Source organism: Phascolarctos cinereus, unplaced genomic scaffold (assembly GCF_003287225.1).
Source record: "Phascolarctos cinereus isolate Bilbo 61053 unplaced genomic scaffold, phaCin_HiC Scaffold_2;HRSCAF=192, whole genome shotgun sequence".
Classification (NCBI taxonomy): Eukaryota; Metazoa; Chordata; class Mammalia; order Diprotodontia; family Phascolarctidae; genus Phascolarctos; species Phascolarctos cinereus.
The window spans coordinates 4,024,345-4,042,370 of NW_027555625.1; the positions used below are offsets into that span (position 1 = coordinate 4,024,345).

Genomic DNA, 18,026 nt, shown 5'->3' on the forward strand with positions numbered 1-18,026 from the left:
AGAAATGATGGCTTGGGCCATTGTTCCAGGCCCAACCTGGCCTCTGCCCAATTGTCCTCCCCTTGGACTGTCCTGGGGGGGCTTCAGGGCTCTGAGGAACAGCAGCCAGTGGGCATACTGGCAGACATGGGTGTACCTGACTGGTATTTCCACGAGGCTCCAAGGTTAGCCAAGAACTTCCAACACCTCATCTCGCTGGAGCCTCATAACAACAGCCTAGCACATGTTTCAGAGAAGGAAGCTGGTATTTGCCTATGGTTCCAAAGCTAAGTAAGTATCAGAGACAGGATTCAAACCCACATTTTCCTATTTCAAGGCCAGTTCCAGTCAGTCTTCTGTCAGTCAGTCAGTTAACAAACACTAATGAAATACCTGCTACGTGCCAAAAACAGTGTTAAGTCTCTTGGGATAAAAAGATAAAAGAAAGCCAGACCCCTCTGTCAAGGAGCTCATATCCTAATGGAAGAGACAACCTGCAATTAGCCAGGAATATGCAAGTTGTAGACTGGCTAAATCGGAAGGCATTGGTTTTAAGGGGGATCGAGAATAGCTTCCTATAGGAAGGTGAGATTGAGCCAAGCAAGCCAAGAGGCAGAAAAGATGCAGTGCATCCTGGAGACAGTCAGAAAATGCTGTAAAATGCCGAGAGATGGGCTCAAGGCAGAGGCCAAGCGAATTCCATTCCTAAAGAGAACACTGATGTTATTTGGGAGAGAGTTTTAAAGAGAAGGGAAATGTGAACTGCTCCCTAGGCTGTCTACGCGAGTGCACACACACACACACACACACACACACACACACACACACACACCCTTTCTTCCCGTCGCTCCCCGCCCAGCTCATATTTGCCAGGGCTGTGTCTGTAGCTGCTTTCTGACCCGCAGTCTCCTTGCCCCGCAAGGTATCTCCTGCTTCGGGGCTCCCGCTAGGCTCCAAGGGAGGCAGGGGAAGGCCTTTCCTTTCCCAATCTGGTCTGGCCCTCCTCGACCCTTCTCGGCTTCTCTCTTGAATTATTCTAGCTAGGCGCCTGGGGGCCCGCCGCCTCCCTCTCCCCACCCTCCACCCCTTGGAGTTTGTCCCTTCTCTCTCCGCTCCTGTAACTTTTGGGCTGCTCCAAGGAACCCGGCTGCTGGTCTGTCTGCTCAGCACCGGTCCACCCGGACTGAGAGGTTCAACGAGCTTTTGAGGCCTGAGGTCTACAGGCCAGTATGAAGGGGTCCTCTGCGCTGGCGCCTGGGACTACACCCACATCACGCTGCCGGGAAGAAGGACCTGGGAGCTGCTCCTGTGCTTGTGCTAGAGGTGGAGGGGGGACAGGGTGGGGAAGAGCAGGGTGCGCCTGAGACCTCGACAGAGCTCCCTCCCTCGAACCTGGGGCTTGTGATAGAGTGGGTCCCCTCCTCCGCTTCTCTTAGCTACTAGGGGTGGGGCTGGTCTCCTGAGAGGGCAGGAGAGCTGCTCTATACTCCCAGTCATCCCGGCCCGCTCACTTGCTCCCACCGGCCGTAGAAAAGAGGGGCTGCAGTGTGTCTGTGACCAAGAAGGGTAGCCAGTGCAGAGCTCTCGCGGGCCCGGGAGAAGCTGCTGGGGCTGCGGGGAGCCTGGGAGAGCCAGCTCCAAGTACCTCTAGAATAGGACGAAATCTCAGGGCCGCAGGCACGCCTCTGGCTGCAGTTTGGGAACCAGATGCTGCAAACGCGAGAGAGACTTCTCCCCTTTCTCATTCCCCTTCTTGCGGACTTCCTAACCAAATTTAGTCAAGAATAATACCAACAATCTCCTCAAACTACCGGGCGGCCCTTTCCTGAATCTCTTTACTTCTACCAGGGGTGGGGAACCTGAGGGCCCATGGCCTCGAGGCCGCAGGTTCCTCGCCCCTGTACTCTTCGTGCCTTGCTGGGTCCGTTGAGTTTAGTTGGAGAACCCGGGCGTTGACGAGACCCCTGGGCCACACAGCGGGGAAGCCGCCATAGTTCCGACTCAAAGCTCCTGAACTCACAACCAGCACAAACTAGACCACAGAGAACAGTTAGTCCAACCCTCCCATGTTACAGAGAACAAAACTGAGGTCTCCAAGGCCTTCCAAACTACACACAGTTTTAATAGGACCTTATTGATACTAGGATGAGAAGGGCATCCTAGTGCCTGCCACTAGGAGGTGGAGTCCCAAGAGGGAAAAGGGCGACTCTCCCCCATCCCCGCCCCGGAATCTCATTGTGAAATGGCTTTGGCCTGGATAGGGCTGTCAGGTTCTTTCCAAGGACGAATGGAGCACAGCGGGGGGCTCTCAGGATTTCGCCGCAGCGTCTTAGCGCCTGGAGGATCAGACTGATGCGCCCGGTCTCTAGGGGCTGCTGCCGTTGCTGGGGAGAGCACGGCCCAGGGCTCACTCCTCAGGATTTCCCACCCCACCCGGACAGGGGGAACTGCTGCCTCAAAGCTGGCGGTGACAGGCCGGGGCCAGCCCTTTGAGGATGCTAGTTTTCGTTTGGCTTCCGTTCTCATTGAGTGAATCGCAGAGGTGGCTTTGCGGCTCTGGACAGAGGATGATCGGCGCTGGGGAGCAGCTGAGGGGAAGCCTGGGAAACAGGCCCAAAGATGTGAGTTCTGTGCCCCGAGATCCCACCCCACCCAACGTCCGGCGCTGTTAGCTCCTGGGTCAAGCTGCTGCTAGGTCCTCTGACCCTTTGCGGAAAGCAGAGCTCCAAGAGCTGGGGCTGGCAGTACCCTCTGTGCGCCCAGCTCCCCAATACCCCAAGCTTCCGAGCCACCAATCCGCAACTACCTGGTCCTGGAAGCCCATGTTGTTAAACATAGCCTCCAGAGGAGTTTTCCGAGGGTCCTAGACCCAGAGCACCCGACGCAGACCTCAGGACGCCCGCCCCTCTTCACGCCAGTGCCCTGAGTTCCCAAAGTCCCTTTAGGCCCTCTTTTTGCGGCAAGTGGGGAGTCGTAGGGGGCACCTACAGCTCTGGGACCGGAACTAGTCGAGAGTTTAAATTGCAAACACCAGCTCCAGTTCAAAGGCTGGGGCAAAGACCGGGAGTAGGGTAAAGGGAACCTCCTGGGAGAACGTGCGGAAGCAGGAGGTTCGAGATCAGAAGGAATTCCCCCTCCTGGTCAGTACCCGAGTGAAAGCTGCTCACTCCGGAGGGCAGGATGGCTGCTCCAAGAGCTTCGGCAAGGCCGGGAAAGGATGAGTTTGAGAGAGACACCTGGGGCAAGAGGGGAGACAGTATAGGAAGTGTAAGCACGGCTCGGACCCCAAAGGGGCGACCTAGGGAGGTGCAGGGGTTGGAGGAGAAGAGACCTGGTGACCCTGAGGTGCCCGGTTCGCACTCGGTTTTCCTTTCACCCAAATAGAGGTGGAGAGGGGAGGGAAGGATAAGGGTTAGGAAGCAGTTTCTGGCTTCTGCCCTCAGCCCAGGTTTGGCATCCGCCTTATTCTCCGAAGATCTACCCCAACTTTCCCACTCGGACCCGGGCTGTCTGCAGATCCCATGCTGCCCGCAGCTTAACAGGGCCCGGATGCAGAGGAGCCTGAGGCAGGCCTTCAAGGAGTTTTCTCTAGCGGCCTCCCAACCTTCTGGAGCTGTAGTCCCAAAGGCTCTGGGCCCGGGAATGGGAACTCACCCGCAGTGGTTCTGGGTTCAGGTGGGCCCAGGCGGCTGGGGCTCTGCCTCTGGGCACAGGCAGGCAGCACAGAAGCTGAATGAGCAAGAGCACACTGGCTCTAAGGTTGTTGTTGTCCCGCACCCATTAGCCTAGGCCGCACGGGAGCTCCCAGGCCTCTTGTTTTTGCTCTGATTCCGTCCTCAATCTCCGCCCCCCCCCACCGCCCCAGCCCCAGCTCACCCTAAAGAGTTCGGCTTAGAGGCAAAGCCGGAGGGGCTCCGCCGCCTGCAGAGAAGTGCTTGTCTGGGGACTGGGTGTGGGTGGTGAGGGGAGAGGTCCCCGGCCCTTCCAGGCTCCACTCCAAAATCATTCAATGCCTGACACTGGGAATACCATGGCCACGCAGCAGCCCGAGCCCGAGCTCGAGCCACACCGGCCACTGCAGCGGGTGTCCAAGGAGCTTTGGAGTGGGGTGGGGGTGGGGGGGAAGAGGGGACACACCTTAAATACCCTGCGGTCTCTGCCGCCCCATCGCCCCGGGACCTGTCGCGCCTCCTCCATCCGTCAGGTGCCCTCTGCAGGCAGACAGAAAGACTACGCAGAGGCTGGGGGAATGACTGCAGCCCACGAAGAAATTTGTTAAAACAGGCCTTGGAGTGAAGAGCCTTATCTGGCCTCTGGTTCCTAGGCCAGGAGGCTAGGGACCTGAGATCGGATTTTCCGCCGTTAGGCCCTGGGGAAGGGGCTAGGGCTGGGGCAGGATTTTAAGCCTTATGTGAAGGTGAGCACAGGACTGGGGAGAGGGCAGAGCAAAGCAAAGGGGGAGACGATGGAGAGACAGCAGGAGGAATAGAAGTGGAGAAATAGACAAGAAAGACAGAGACAGCGGAAAGACAGACCGAGAAAGAGAGACAGAGAGTGCAGAAAGACAGCCAGAAAGAGACAGACAGATGGAGAGAGAACAAGAGAGACAGTGAGACAGAGGCAGGCACTCAGACAGAGTGACTGAGACAGAGAGGCAGGGAAAGACAGAATAGAAAAACACAGAAAAGGAAATGATAAACGCATGCACGCATATTCACATATACATGCACGCATGCACACACGTAAAACCCTCACATAACACACACACACACACACAAACATAATCCTTCCTGGACTCTTTGCGCAGCAGAATCGGGAAAGGACCCTCGGATGGCTCTAATGAGCTTTGAGGAGTATCCTCTTCCCAGACCCCAATCATCACCCAAACAAAGCCCACCCAACCTCAAAGCAGGCACACCTTCCTTGGTGGCCCCAAAGTCCAGGTGGACTCTGCTCGGCACAGCCCTCTCCTTATCGCCTCTCAAGCCTTTCTGACCAGCATGGTACAATAGCCAAGGGCTGGGTGTCGAGGTGGTGATAGGGCCGGGCAGAGGCAGCCTAGCGCTGCCATCAACTTGCCGATCAGCCTTCCCCGGCCCTTGCACCATCTCCAAGCAGACCTGATGAAGGGAACGCACCAGCACCTAAGCCTTAGCTGGTGCTAGAGCACTGATTCCCTCACGGGACCGCTGAGGTGCATTCTGAGTCTGCACCCCACCCGGTCCGCGCTCCCAGTAGGGGCCGCCCTGCCCTTGGACGCCTGCTGCCTCCTGGTTATCCCAGCCGGGACTGAGCTTTCTAGCTCTCTGGAAACTCCTGGGGCGCCAAAGGGGCTAAGGCGCCCTTTCACTCTGTGTGGCTACGGCTGCTGCGTGGGACCGACTTCCCCTTTAGCCTATCCCTACTGAGAATGCCCCAAGTGGGTCCTCCGCAGCTCCGGGGAAGGCCGAGAGTGGCGTGAGCCCGGCGGAGAGCAAGCCAGGAGTGATAGGCTTGAGGCCTCCCCTCCCGAGCCAGCCGCTGCCCCAGAGACACCGGCCACTCAGCAGCCACTCGAGATTCCGGGCGGGACACACTTGGGGACACACAACCTCCCATAGGACCCTGGTTCTCTAAGAGGAGGGTCCGGGTCCACTCCAAGCGTGCCCAGGAGGGTATCCTAGCTGCCATTTGGCCCTGGTGCACCCTCGGGCATACTCCTCAGTTGGGGCCCTGTTGTGTCTCAAGCCACCCAGCTCAGGGAGCTTAGGGTCCGGCTGAGGGAATGGAGGGAGGAGAAGGAGGATAGGAGCCTGGTCTGGCTGCAGTCCCGAAGGCCTCCCCACTCTGCGTTCCTTCTTTTCCTATCCCCGGGAGTGCTTGGGCACAGAAACTTTCCTTCCCAGTGCGCAGGCGCGGGGAAGGGTTTTGGGACCCGGCAGGGAAGCTGAGAAGAGAGGAGGGGAGGGGAGAGCTGGGAGGCGGAGGGCAGGGGGCGGGGGGGAGTGTGGATTAAAATAAGGAGGCGGCTCTCAGTGAAAGGACCAGTGCAGTCTGAACTCCACTCTCCCGGCCACATTCCCAGGTGCTCCGGGAAGGATCACTTTTAGATACCGAGAGGCTCGCGGGCTCCTCGGCTGGAGGGATCCCTGAGCAATCCCTAGCCCAGAGCCGTCTTAGGATCGCTCTGAGCTGGAGACGGCTGCAAGAGTGCATATAGGACCCGCGCGGCCAGAGGCTCTTCGCCTCGGCAGAGCCCAACGCCGGCGCCCTCTGTGCCCAGGGCTGCTGCCTGCCAAGGAGGGACAGGCAGAGAGACGAACGTCGGGGGACCGAGGCTCCTAGAGGGTAAGTGCCAGCCTGCCTGTGCGCGCGTGTGCGTGGGACGGGGCTAACCCTCTCAGCTGCCACAGCCTCGCTGTGTACTGGGCATCAGCGGGTCAGAAGTGTGTATGGGGGAAGGGGGGTCTGGGTATGGCACTCCTGTAGGTCTCTGCCCCGGGGTTTCTTTGATACCCCCCAATACACAAGCCCGCGCGCGCGCGCGAGCACACACACACACACACACACACACACCACACACACACACACAGAATCCTCATCCCGCCAGGCTGCTAAACACAGCTTCTCCTCACTTCCCAAACCCTAGTGCTTAGGTCTGGCCGAATTGAAGGGGTCTCACTTCACAAAACAATGCCGGGTTGACCATTCCCCCGACCGGGAGGGTCTGCGCCAGAGAGTATCCTGAGCTAGAGCCAGGTAGATAGAGCTGTTTTCTGGGGCTCTATTCTACTGCACCCCCCCAAGTTGCTGCCTCCCCCTGCTTCTGACTCTCGTGCCAAGACTTCCCGCAAAAAGGGACGGAATTTTCAGATTAACCCCAACTTTGGAGAAGTGATTCCCCATTTAAAAACCAAGCGGCCTCAAAGTTTCTGCGACACACACTTTCTGAAGGCTGTGCTCCCCTAGAGAGCAGTGGGCCCGGAGCTAGGGCACTGAAGGCAGGAGCGGTTGAGACTCTGGGTTTCGGCTACACCGGGACAGGTGCATGCCCAGGCAGCCGACAGCGCAATAGGAGTCTGGTTCTAAGACCATAGGACCTAGAGTGGGAAGGGTCCTGAGAGACTTTTTTTTTTAATGCAATCCCTAATTGGACAGGGATAGAAACAGACCCGGAGACTAGGGAAGAGAGGACTGACTGAGTCGAAGTCTCACATCTAGCAGCACTAGATCCAAGAGCCGGGTCTCGAGCTCCAAACTCGGGGTTTGTAGTGCAGCCTCATTTACTTCCTCCCCCGGACGCTGAGACACATCACCCACCCTTCCTTTTTTTCCCCTCCTCTGACGGGTTCACCCCATCAGCCCTTGGTTTCACTCTAGTCCCTTGCTTCCAGCTGGGCCCTCTGAGTCCCTGGAAGGTGTCTGAACAGAGCCGACAGCCCGGGCCGCCTCTGCCTGTGCCAGAGACTAGTGGCCCAGCGGAGCCAAGAACTAAGCACTCTTGGCCCTCTTCAGCGCTCACTGGACCCGGTTCTGGGCACTAGCTGGGGAGCGGCAGCCAGAACCAAAGCCCTGGAGAAGAGAGAAGTGGGCAGGGGGATCCCCCACGTCCTACTCCTGTTTTTCATTAGACCCCATTAAGTCAGAGTGTTCCACGTTTAGTGCGAGGAAGAATACGGTTTACAGCACTAGAAGACTAGGGAGCGGAACGCCGGGCTTGGGGGAAGCGAGCGAGTCCAGCTCCGAGAGCCGCAGCAAACGGACTCGGGAGCCCCGGAGCCCTTCGCTGTGGCCCTGGGTAGGGGAGTTCCAGCGGCCTGCCCGGAAGAACTGGCTGTCTTGGCCTCAATCTCCCCTGGGGAACTAACAGAAAGAAGGAGGGAGGGAGCCGGTCGGGCAGGGTGCGGGGCCCCTACCTCTTGGGTCCATCCGGGAACGCTAACCCTGCGGCTACGGCGTATGGTGACCCGCAGCCCAGCTAGCTGACATCCAGAGGCCGCGGCAGGTTTCATCTTCTCTTCCTTTCTAGGATTTGGGGGCGAGTTGGCTAAGAGCAGCTTCGCCAGCCCCGTCCCGCCTTGGCCAGCCAGGCAGTCGTTCGCTGCAGGAGGGGACCGGCGGCCTTGCCTGGAGCCGGCCCAGGTCCTAGGCCAGTGCTCATTTATACAAACAATTAAGTCTTCCACGGTCCGTTAGAGGCGAATAAGCTTCTAATAGATTCTACACAATCCATTAATATCCCTGCTCCCATGGCTACTGGGGCGGCTAGGGCCTGTCGGTGCGGGAGCTGCAGGGCCCGCCTTGGGCGCCCACGGGCTTCTGCACTCGCATGCAGTCACCCCTGGGCGTCCACGGACACTTAGGAGTGCCTGCACAAAGCCACAGGGCAAAGACTTCTCTCTTCGCCTCAATTCCGTTGTCTGGGGTTTCCCAAAGGCCGCCGTAAAATGGGGCCAATTTTCTGCACTCCCTGCTTAGGAGATGGTGTAATTAAAATAGAAGCAGGCCCACCAGCGCGGAGCCAAGAATACAGAGATTTCTCCCCGCCCCCCGGGGTGCGGACCCTGAAAGGAACTGCAGCGGGTGGCCGAAGGGCTTCATTCTAAGTTACCCCCGGAGCCAGGGCAGGGTCTGACTCTTGTTGGGAAAGACCCGGCGGGATGGCGCTGGTAGCTGTGTTACATCCCCATCCCGCTCAGGGGGTTTACTGTGAAGCCTGGAGTGATCTCTCCCTTCGTGTCCGCTCTCCGTGAAAGTCCACGCGGTTTCCTAAAGTCGCTCAGAGCCCAGGGAGAGCTCCTGGCACCTGGTCTTTGAAGGCTGGGAAGGTCGTGGAGGGATCGGGATATTAAGAATGTGAACAACCGTTTCTGGAGTTCTTGTACCACTAGTTTAAACTTCACAACGCACTTTCCTCGAGACTGGCCCGGGATGGAGAGCGGGTCTTACATTGTGTAAAATGGGGGGTGAGAAGGCTGATCCCTCCTTTGTTCAGATAAGGAAAGTGAGGCAGAGAGAGAGAGGAAACGACTTGCCCAGAGTCAGTATTCGAACCCGGGACCTTCCGGCCTTCCTTCCCAACAACCACTCTCCTGCCATCCCTTCTTGGCCTCCCAATCTGGCCTCCTCCCGCCTTGCGCTGAGTCTCCGGCAGGAGACTCCACCGCTGAAGGCTACCGGGAAAGTGTAAGGCTCCAGAGGCGCAGCCGAGGCTTCCCCTAAGCTGACATTTGTGGCGCTTTAACAGCTACAAAGCGCTTCAACCCGAACTAGCCCGGGGCCCCACAAGGGCTGGCCCATTCACTTAATTTCAATCAGCCTCGCTTTTGAGACCAGCTCCAGGCGAGGCCGGCGCTAGAGTAAGGGTTACAAAGACCAGACGACACAGTGTTCGGGTTTCAGAGGACTGAAGATTTAAAAGTTCCCGCGGCTATTAGGCCAGGACCGTTGAGTAAAGATCTATAGGAGGAGGAAGAGAGACAGAGAGAGACAGAGAAAGGCAGAGAGAGAGAGAGACAGAAAAACAGAGAGAGAGAGACAGAGAGACAGAGAGAGAGCTGGAAATCTTACCTGGGTCTCGGCCCCACAAATTCCGTCCTTAATCTACTTCGAGGCGCTATCAATGCCCTTGGGATATCTCCACAGCACCTGAAAGGACAAGCCCTCGAGGAAACCCCAAGAGCACTGGCAGAAAGCCTGGGGCCAAGAGCAGGGGTTGGGCTAGACAGCCTGGGGCTCAGGTCAGCTTGGCTACCCTTAGTCTCCGAGGTCGGACGGAGCTTGTGGGGCAAGGGCACAGGCTTGGGCAGCGACGGAGGGCCGCAGTGGGCGGGGGCTTCGCTGCAGCCCCCGTGGCCGGATGCCACTGCTTTCCAGGGTCATTCGTTCAGGCACCCTTGACAAACGGCTAGGACGGAAGAGGAGTGGGGAGAGCTCAGTGGCTGTGCTAGGCTGGAGACAGAGATAAGGATCTGTTTACCCCGACCGGTAGTTAACGTAGAGGTAAGCCCCAAATCAAAGAGGAAGGATCTTCTGAGCGGGGGTTGGGAAAACCGAGAGGGTCTTTGATGTGGTCTGAGCGATGCTTCTTCCTTCTCCGGTCCTAGGCCACTTTTTAGGTGAAACAGCATAGTGCCAAGAGTCGAAATTTCTCTTTCGTCTTTCAGATTTCGGAATTTCTCTCCCATGGGTCTGTCCTGCCCCACCCGTACCCTGATTGACTGCTGTCCCGAATCTAAAGTGATTGTTTTCCTAGGAACATAGACAGGGGAACAGAGAGGCCCTGTTCCTCATCCAGAAGGGGAAACTGAGGCCCAGAGAGGAGAAGAAGAATGCCCAGACTCCAGGCTACCTTTTTGCCCGACGCTCAGTAAACTTCCAAGATATTTTGTTTGCTACAGCTTAGTTTCTGCACTGCGGGCTCCGCGAGCGCTCCTCTCAGCAGTCCCCTCTCTTTCAGACTGGGGCATAGTTACCCCCGGCTGGCTCGATGCCAGGTGGGGGGTGTGCCTCTGCTTGCCCCTCAGGCTTCCCGGCTGACCTCTCCTTGCCACGCAGCAAAATCGCTGATTGCCAGAGGGAAGATACACGCTTCCCAGAGGCTCAGAAATGACTCCAGGTCCCCTGTCCTCTCTCCTCTCCTCTCCTCCCTTCTTTCCCTGGGTTGCCTACACGAGGACTTCTTCCTTTTTTTTTTTTAAATTCGGTGCTCAGCGGCTCCGATTCATCCAGCGCGGTTCTAAAGGGACTGGCTTAGTTCCCTACCTGACCTCAGAGGACCCCTGAGTTCTCGCCATCACCAAGGGGCTGGGACCTTTATAACCAGAAATCGGGTCACCAGGAAGGAGCTCGGGCATTGGAGACAGGAGACCTGGCGTGGAGTGCCCGTTCCAATATCAATTAACTCTGTGCAGCGTTGGCCAAGGTCTTCCTCCTCTCTGGGCCTCGGTTTCCTCCTCGGCGTCACAGTGGCATAGTGCCTGGCTGCCCAGTAGCAGCTTAATACATGCCTGTGGATTAATTGAGGGGGCTAGATTTAATGATCTTGGAGGTCCTTTTGAGATGCCCCGGAGTCACTTCCTCTTTTTTGAAACTCCCTTTTCCCATTTGCCACATACAGGTAACAGTCCTTGCCTTTCCCACAAGGATGAAAGCGGAAGGCACTAGCAGGAAGAGCTTTGTAAAATATGAGAATTAACTACACTTAAAACGTTTATCCTTCTCAGGTGTGGCCAGTTCCCCAAAGCTTTCTGAAGGAAATTTTCTATCAGACTGCTGCCTCCCGAAATTTCAAAGTTGAACCGGCAGCCCCGAGACCGACCAAGGGGTGGGGCCGCCCAAGCAGAATAGCGGCGAGGCCTGCAGTTAACTCTGGGGCGATCGGACCGCGGGAGCGCTGGGCCCCCCAGGGTTCAGGGATCCTCAGGCAGCGTCTCCTCTCCGGTCCCCTCCGCTTTTCTCTGGGGTCCAGGCATCTGCTACAGGGGAAGGACCACCTCCTCACCCCTCTCCTGGCAAAGAATTATGGGGCTCTTCACAGCCCGGCCTAGGTGTGTGGGTGTGAAAGGAGGTGTCTGGGAGATCCAGGCTTCGGGTAGATTTCCTCCACGAGTACAATTTCCATTTGAATAATCATGGATCACCTGTTTAAAGTTCTTTTAAATTTACGAAGTTGTCGTTCTTCCCCTCCTTCCCCACCCCCTCCCAGTCCCAGGCTGGTGGAGAAGGTAGTGCAAGCCTCTTTTGTAATCGCCATCCTGCCTTCTCAGATCTGCAAGTGGTGGAGTAAGTGGGATTAGCCTCCTCACCCCAATACCAGACTGGCAACTACAGCTGGGGAAGGTGCTTGGGGGACAGCCGGTGTCTGGGGTTTTCTTGGAATCCGACTGTAGGATCTTGAAGAAAGGAAATGCAGTTTGTGTTTGGGGTGTGAGTGTGGCTTGGAAGGGTGGGGGACCTGTTCAGATGCTCTGGCCTTTATTTGCTTTATGACCTGCCCAAGTCACTTGCCCTCTCCTGGCTTCAGTTTCACCATCTGTATGTGAGCTTGGAATAGCTAAGGTCCAGTTCAGAGCTTACATTCTACCTTCTGATTTATCTTCCAAAACCATTAAGGACCTCCTAGGTACAAGGTTCTCCCAGCTAGGAATTCTAGGACCTAGAAGGCTGGTCCTGGGGTGCCTAGGTGGCAGACCCACTGACTGGTCTGTGGAAACTTCCCCCAATTTCCCTCAGGTAGTTTGGTCCCAAGAGGGATGTCCTCTGCCATTTTCTTTCCTAGCAGTGGGTAACCTCCAATCAGTCCAGTCTCCCCCCCCCATCCAAAAAGCCCCCTTTGGTGCACAGGCCTGGGGCCAGAATCTATGGGAGGGTGGACACTGAAGGATTCTGAGAGGCTAGGTGAAGGGGGGGGTGCTCCAGGTTTCCCTCCTCCTCCCTCCCGGCTGCCAGGGAGTGAGTGTAGCCAAGGTGTTTGCTTGTTCAGAGGGAAAGAGGGAGGGCCTGCTTGGCTGCCCTAAAACTGAGAGGGTAGGAAGGAGTGTGAGGGAGGGATAGGAAACTAGCGATGTTGGCTCGGTGTTCCCTGCTAGGAAAAACAAGAATGAGGCCTGAGGAGATGGATTTGGTCAAAAGACAAATAACCTTTAGACTTGGAGTCAGAGGATTGGGATCCAATCCCGTCTTTGTTACCCACTAGCTGTGTGACTTTGGGCTAGTCTCGTTGCTTCTCTGGGCCTGAGTTTCCCCACGTGTAAAACGAAAGGATTGGTTTCGAATGTTTTCTAAGGGTCCTACCTTGGCTAGCTGCGGTTCTCTTGTCCTGTGTGGCTCGAGCCCTCCGAGGGCCTTGTGTAGGGGGGCTGGAGGGGGGAAGACGACGGAGTATGTTGTTTTTCTGAGCCGTTAGGAGTGAGGATTCTGCGTTTGTTTGCTGAGTTAGAATGTGACAGTGTATCTATTTGTGCTGAACTCTTAACGCCAACGCCTCTGGGTCACTTTCTTTGCCTGTGCTTTTTATTCTTTGGGGTTTGTCTCTGGGTTAAACGGACGAGTACACAGTTCAGTTTGCTCCCGCCGTCCCTACGAGCACTGATTCCTGTTCTCCCCGCTTGTCTGTTCACCAGCTTTTCCATAGCCGCCCCCGCCCCTAGCCGCCGCCGCCCCCGCTGCGCGCGAGGTTCTTCCCTCTTCGCTCGCGTTACTCCCAGCGTCAGGGTGTTTGTTTATCCCTAAATGCAAGCGGCTCTTGGGTTTGTGTCTCCTTGTGTTAGTGTATGTTTGTGTTTATCCCCAGGGCGGCCCGAGTTGAGGCTCTGTGTTTGTGTTTCTCGGAGGATAAGTGTTTATTGCTGTGGGTTTATCTCGGCGTGAAGGTGTGTCTGTTTGGATCTCTCGGTGTATTTGTTTCTCTGTATGTGAAACCTTGTATGTCTGTGTTTACCTTCCAGTGCCAATGTGTTTCTTGTTTGCTCTTCTCTGAGTGTGAAAGTTTATTGCTGTTTGTGTGGTGTGTGTGCGCGCGTGCGCTCCAGTGGCCCTCGCTACAAACCCCCTCCCCAGATCCGCTCCAAGGCTCTTGATCCAGAAACAGAGGAAGGAAGCGGACCCCGGGCAAGTCAGAGTAATTGTTCTGACAGCTAAGGCGCGGGGTGCTCTGACAAGGAGAAGAGGTGACCTTCTGTCCCCTGGCTTCCTCACGAAGCGGTAGGGTTTGCTTAGGGGTGGTTCACCTAGAATTTCCCCTCCCTGACCGAGACCCAGGGTCCTAAGTCAAGGGGCCCGAAAGTTTGGAAAACGGAAGATTTGGAGTTCGAACATCAGCTGTGGGATTCACTACCTGAGTCAGTTTGTCTGTCTGTCTGTCTGTCTGTCTGTCTGTCTGTCTTTCTGTCTGTCTGTCTGTCTGTCTGTCTCTCTCTCTCTCTCTCTCTCTCTCTCTCTCTCTCTCTCTCTCTCTCTCTCCTCTCTCAATTTCCTCTTCTGTAAAATGAAGTATTTGGAGTCCCGAGATCTCTAAAGTCGCTAGTTTCCGTCTAAAATCCCAGAGACAATGCAAACCTGGCATCGCCGGTCTTGGAGCTCGCTTTGGGCACTGCTGGTCATTGCCAGGTGGATGGGGATCTTTGCTCTGCCTGATCATTTCCAATGGGGTTCTTCGCTTCTCCTTTGTTCTAACAGTTCGGGGTGGTGATAGCGAGGGAACAAGGTGTAGATAACCCTAAGGAGAGGCCCAGCACTGAATTTCTCCCCCCCCTCCCTTATTCCCGTCCCTTTCTCTTTCCCCCCTCAGGCTGGCAATCGTGTCGCTACCGCCATGGGCAGCAAGACCCTGCCGGCTCCCGTGCCCATCCACCCGTCGCTTCAGCTCACCAACTACTCGTTCCTGCAGGCTGTGAACGGGCTGCCAGCTGTGCCCTCGGATCACCTGCCTAGTCTGTACGGCTTTAGTGCCCTGCACGCTGTGCACCTGCACCAGTGGACCCTGGGCTACCCTGCCGTACACCTGCCGCGCTCCTCTTTCTCCAAGGTGCCCGGCGCCGTGTCCAGCCTCGTGGACGCCCGCCTGCCATTGCCCGCCTTCCCCTGGTTCCCGCACGTTATCCAGCCCAAGCCTCAGGACGGGGGGGCTGGCGGGCCACCGCTCAAGGCCAAGCCGCGCTTCGACTTCGCCAACCTGGCCTTGGCCGCCACCCAGGAGGACCCGTCCAAGCTCGGCCACGCCGAGGGCCCTGGCTCTCCTCCACCCGGGCTCAGCGCCCTTCTCGACGTGAGCAAGCTGTCGCCAGAGAAGAAGCCCACCCGCGGCCGCCTGCCCTCCAAGACCAAGAAGGAGTTTGTCTGCAAATTTTGCGGTCGTCACTTCACCAAGTCCTATAACCTGCTGATTCACGAGCGAACGCACACGGACGAGAGGCCCTACACTTGCGACATTTGCCATAAGGCCTTCAGGAGACAAGACCACCTCCGCGACCACAGGTGAGAGGGCGAGCAGGGGTGAGGGGGAGACCAGAAGGGAAAGCCTGGCCCCCGGCTCCGGAATCAAGGTTTAAGGCACACCCTCGCTTTCCCAAATGACCCACTAACCGACTAGTGGGGACCCCAGGAGGGCTACAGAACTGGCGTGCTGGGGGCCAAGGTTTGGGGACAATGGCATGATCTAGAGTCGAGAGTCCTGGCTTTGACTCCCGTCGCTGCCACTGGATAAAGATTAATCTTTGGGGACAGGTCATCTCCTCCCTGAGCTCAGGCTTCTCTGCTGTCGAGCACCCTGAACATAAGAATAGAGGAGCTCAGAGAACTTCAAGCCGAAAGGGGGAGGGCTCCTGCCCTCCAGGGGTTACACTTTTAGCCCCAAAAGGAGGATAGAACCTCTCCTTTGCTCCCTCCTAACCTGTCCTCTAGCTATCTGACTTAAGCGACGCCCTGAGGCGCATTCCGCAGAGCTGAACCTCTCAGCATCTCCAGACGTCGGGCCCGGAAGCTCCAGCCTCTTCAGCCAATGTCCATTGAGTTTATTACAATTATTAGTCCCCACTCCGGGAACCTGTTGTTAACCACATCCCTTCCAGATTTTGTTAATGAACGCTATATCCCTGCCTCCGGATATAGGACATCAGGTCTCCCTGGCCGGGGTTTCCAGGTTTTTCGTAACTCTCCTAGCTTGTTTGGCCTCTACCCCAGAGAGTCCCCTCTAGCCCCCGACACGGGATTCTGCTAGCCTTTTGTGGTTTTTATAAGGGTTGGGAGACGGGAAGCAGGTGCGGGAGCCCATGAAAGAAGCTTACACAGTTAAAGACCCTTCGGGTTTTGCCAAGGTTTAGAAATGGCGTCTTTTCTTTCCCGCGCAGGTATATACACTCCAAAGAGAAGCCCTTCAAGTGCCAGGAGTGCGGGAAGGGATTTTGCCAGTCCAGGACTCTAGCCGTCCACAAGACGCTGCACACGCAAGTGAAGGATCTCAAAGTCAACAAAATCAAATGCTGAAGGCCCGCGCCCACCAGGGCCCATCGGCAGAACTCGGAGGAAGTAGCCTCCGCCCCTGGTCCCAGGCAAAAGCCCGAGACCCCTTAGCCTGGAGCAAAGAAAGGCTGTGCCAGCCACTAGCTGGCCGGGAGCGAAGGGCCAGGCTCTGCCTCCCTCTGACACTCACGCCCACGCTCCAGGGGGCTCCAAGGGGTGCTCGCAGCACCGACCGGACCGGCCTGGCCGCAGGCCTGTGGATGTAGGGGCGGCGGCCAGTCCACTCCCGGCCTGGACTCAGAAACTTTGCTCCAAGAGGTGGAGCTCAAGGGTCGGCCGCCAGGCTCAAGCGGGAAAGGGCTTCGCTGCAGCCACCGCCGAAGCCTCTGGCTCCTCCCCCCAGTGTTACTGTCCATTTTTCCAGAGTTCCGTTGTTGCTGCGTTACGTAGTTGCTGTTACATGCTTGCAGCGTTACATTGTTGCGGCATTATATTACGTTACAAACTTTCTCTGTAAGTTTCCTTTTTGGGCAAATTTCTCTTTTCCTTGCCCGAGTGTACCTAGAAGTGGTCCACAGAGAGCGGCTGGAGAAAGAAGCGAGGTTAGGGAGAGAGGAGAGGGTGCCGTGAGCTGCTCCAGAGCGCCCCCTTCCAAACTCAAGCGGCCCCAGGACCCAAGGGGAAGCTACACAGCAGGCTTGCATTGGAACACCCCAACCAGCTCCACAACCTCCAACAAAACCCATCAGATTTGGAGGGCTGCCCTGTGGGTCCTGCAGTGGACTGGACCTCCCTTCTCCACCTCCCCGCTCGCCCAGCTGGGAACTCCCTCAGCTCTCGTCCTGGGAATACTGGGGTCCTGGTCCAGGAATCCATGGACGTGGCCTGGGGGAGCCCGCGTATGGAGCCTCTAAAAGATGGAGGGACCGGTGAAAGTAAACCAAGCCGGCCCCACCCCCTTCTGCCCGGGACCGTCGGGAGGTGGCCAGGCGTGCCTGGGTTGGCACCAGGACAGAGCTCTTTCATGGAAAACACCAACAGGCTTGTTAATGTGTATTAGTATTATTTGTTAATTTTCCTAACAGTGTAAAAAGAAGTGTGAGAGAGAGGTCACGTTTTCTTGGTTTCTATAAGGCCAGAGGAGAGCGGCGGCTGTGGGGCTGTCGGCACTTTAGGTTGATGATTGGGAAAAAGGACATTTATCACTGGAGTCTGGGCTGTTATTGATGTTTAAGATATATTAAAATAAATGGTTATTTTACAGGCTGCCGAGGCTGCAGGAGCAAAGCTTTCATTTCCAGACTCGGGCAATGCCGAGCGTTTGTTTTTTCTCCGTGAGACGAAGTTGTTTTCTTCCAAATTACTAGTCTGTCCATGCCCTAGAGAATCAGAAAGGGCCAGTGGATGGCCTGTTTCCTTCTTTCCCTTTTCACCTTTTTCCTCTTCTCCCTGTCATTGCCTTTCCTTCTCCCCTCCCTCTCTCTTCTTCACCTTTCTCCCGTTTTTCCTGTCTCCATCTTTCCCCTTCCTCTCCCATTCTCTCTCTTCCTCTTTTTTTTCTTCTCGCTCCTTCTATACCTCTGTGACTATCTCTCTGTTTTTGTGCCTCTGACTCTTGCCGTCTCTCTCTACTTGAGGAAGCCAGGGTCTTACATGTTGGAGCTTAAATAAAAAACAATCCTCGGAATCTTATTGGGAAAAAGAGGAATGCTGGCCCTTGGGTGTAAGAATCCCTTCTGTCTCCTTGGGGCCCCGAGGGGGCTAGATGGTGGGCTAACAACCTGAGAGCTGTGTCTGATTCGTAGCTGTGGGTGCTTGGTCTAGTAAGCCTGGGGAGGGGCGCGACCCCTTCCCCTCAGCTCTCAGGAAGGCTCTGGCGGCTCACTCTGGGTACCGAGCCCGACTCGAGGCAGAGGAGGTGGCTGAGTCGGGCCAGCTGGCCCCTTTTCTAGGGTGTTTACTCCACGGAGGCGTGGTCTTGGGGCCGCCAAGGCTGAGTTGGTTCACCTGCAGCTCACCCCCACCCCTACTCGTCTCTGTGTCTTTCTCTGTGTCTGTGGCTTCTGCCTGCCCCTCTCCTTTCTCTTCCCTCCCCTCCCCTCGGAATT

At 56.5% G+C, this 18,026-nt stretch overlaps 1 protein-coding gene across 1 annotated transcript; it reads left to right on the forward strand.

Annotated features, from left to right (window-relative positions):
- Nucleotides 1–5,995: 5,995 nt before the first annotated feature.
- On the forward strand, nt 5,996–17,184 carry OSR1 (odd-skipped related transcription factor 1). The gene is made up of 3 exons (XM_020967455.2): nt 5,996–6,306; nt 14,249–14,934; nt 15,807–17,184. Exons 2-3 carry the CDS (start codon nt 14,273–14,275, stop codon nt 15,940–15,942), a joined length of 798 nt encoding a protein of 265 aa, XP_020823114.1. The 5' UTR covers nt 5,996–6,306; nt 14,249–14,272; the 3' UTR covers nt 15,943–17,184.
- Nucleotides 17,185–18,026: the final 842 nt, after the last annotated feature.

Coding starts and splice junctions, on each gene's coding strand:
- OSR1 (XM_020967455.2), top strand. CDS start 14,273: ATGGGCAGCAAGACCCTGCCGGCTCCCGTGCCCATCCACCCGTCGCTT. Junction 14,935..15,806: donor GACCACCTCCGCGACCACAG/GTGAGAGGGCGA, acceptor TTTCCCGCGCAG/GTATATACACTCCAAAGAGA.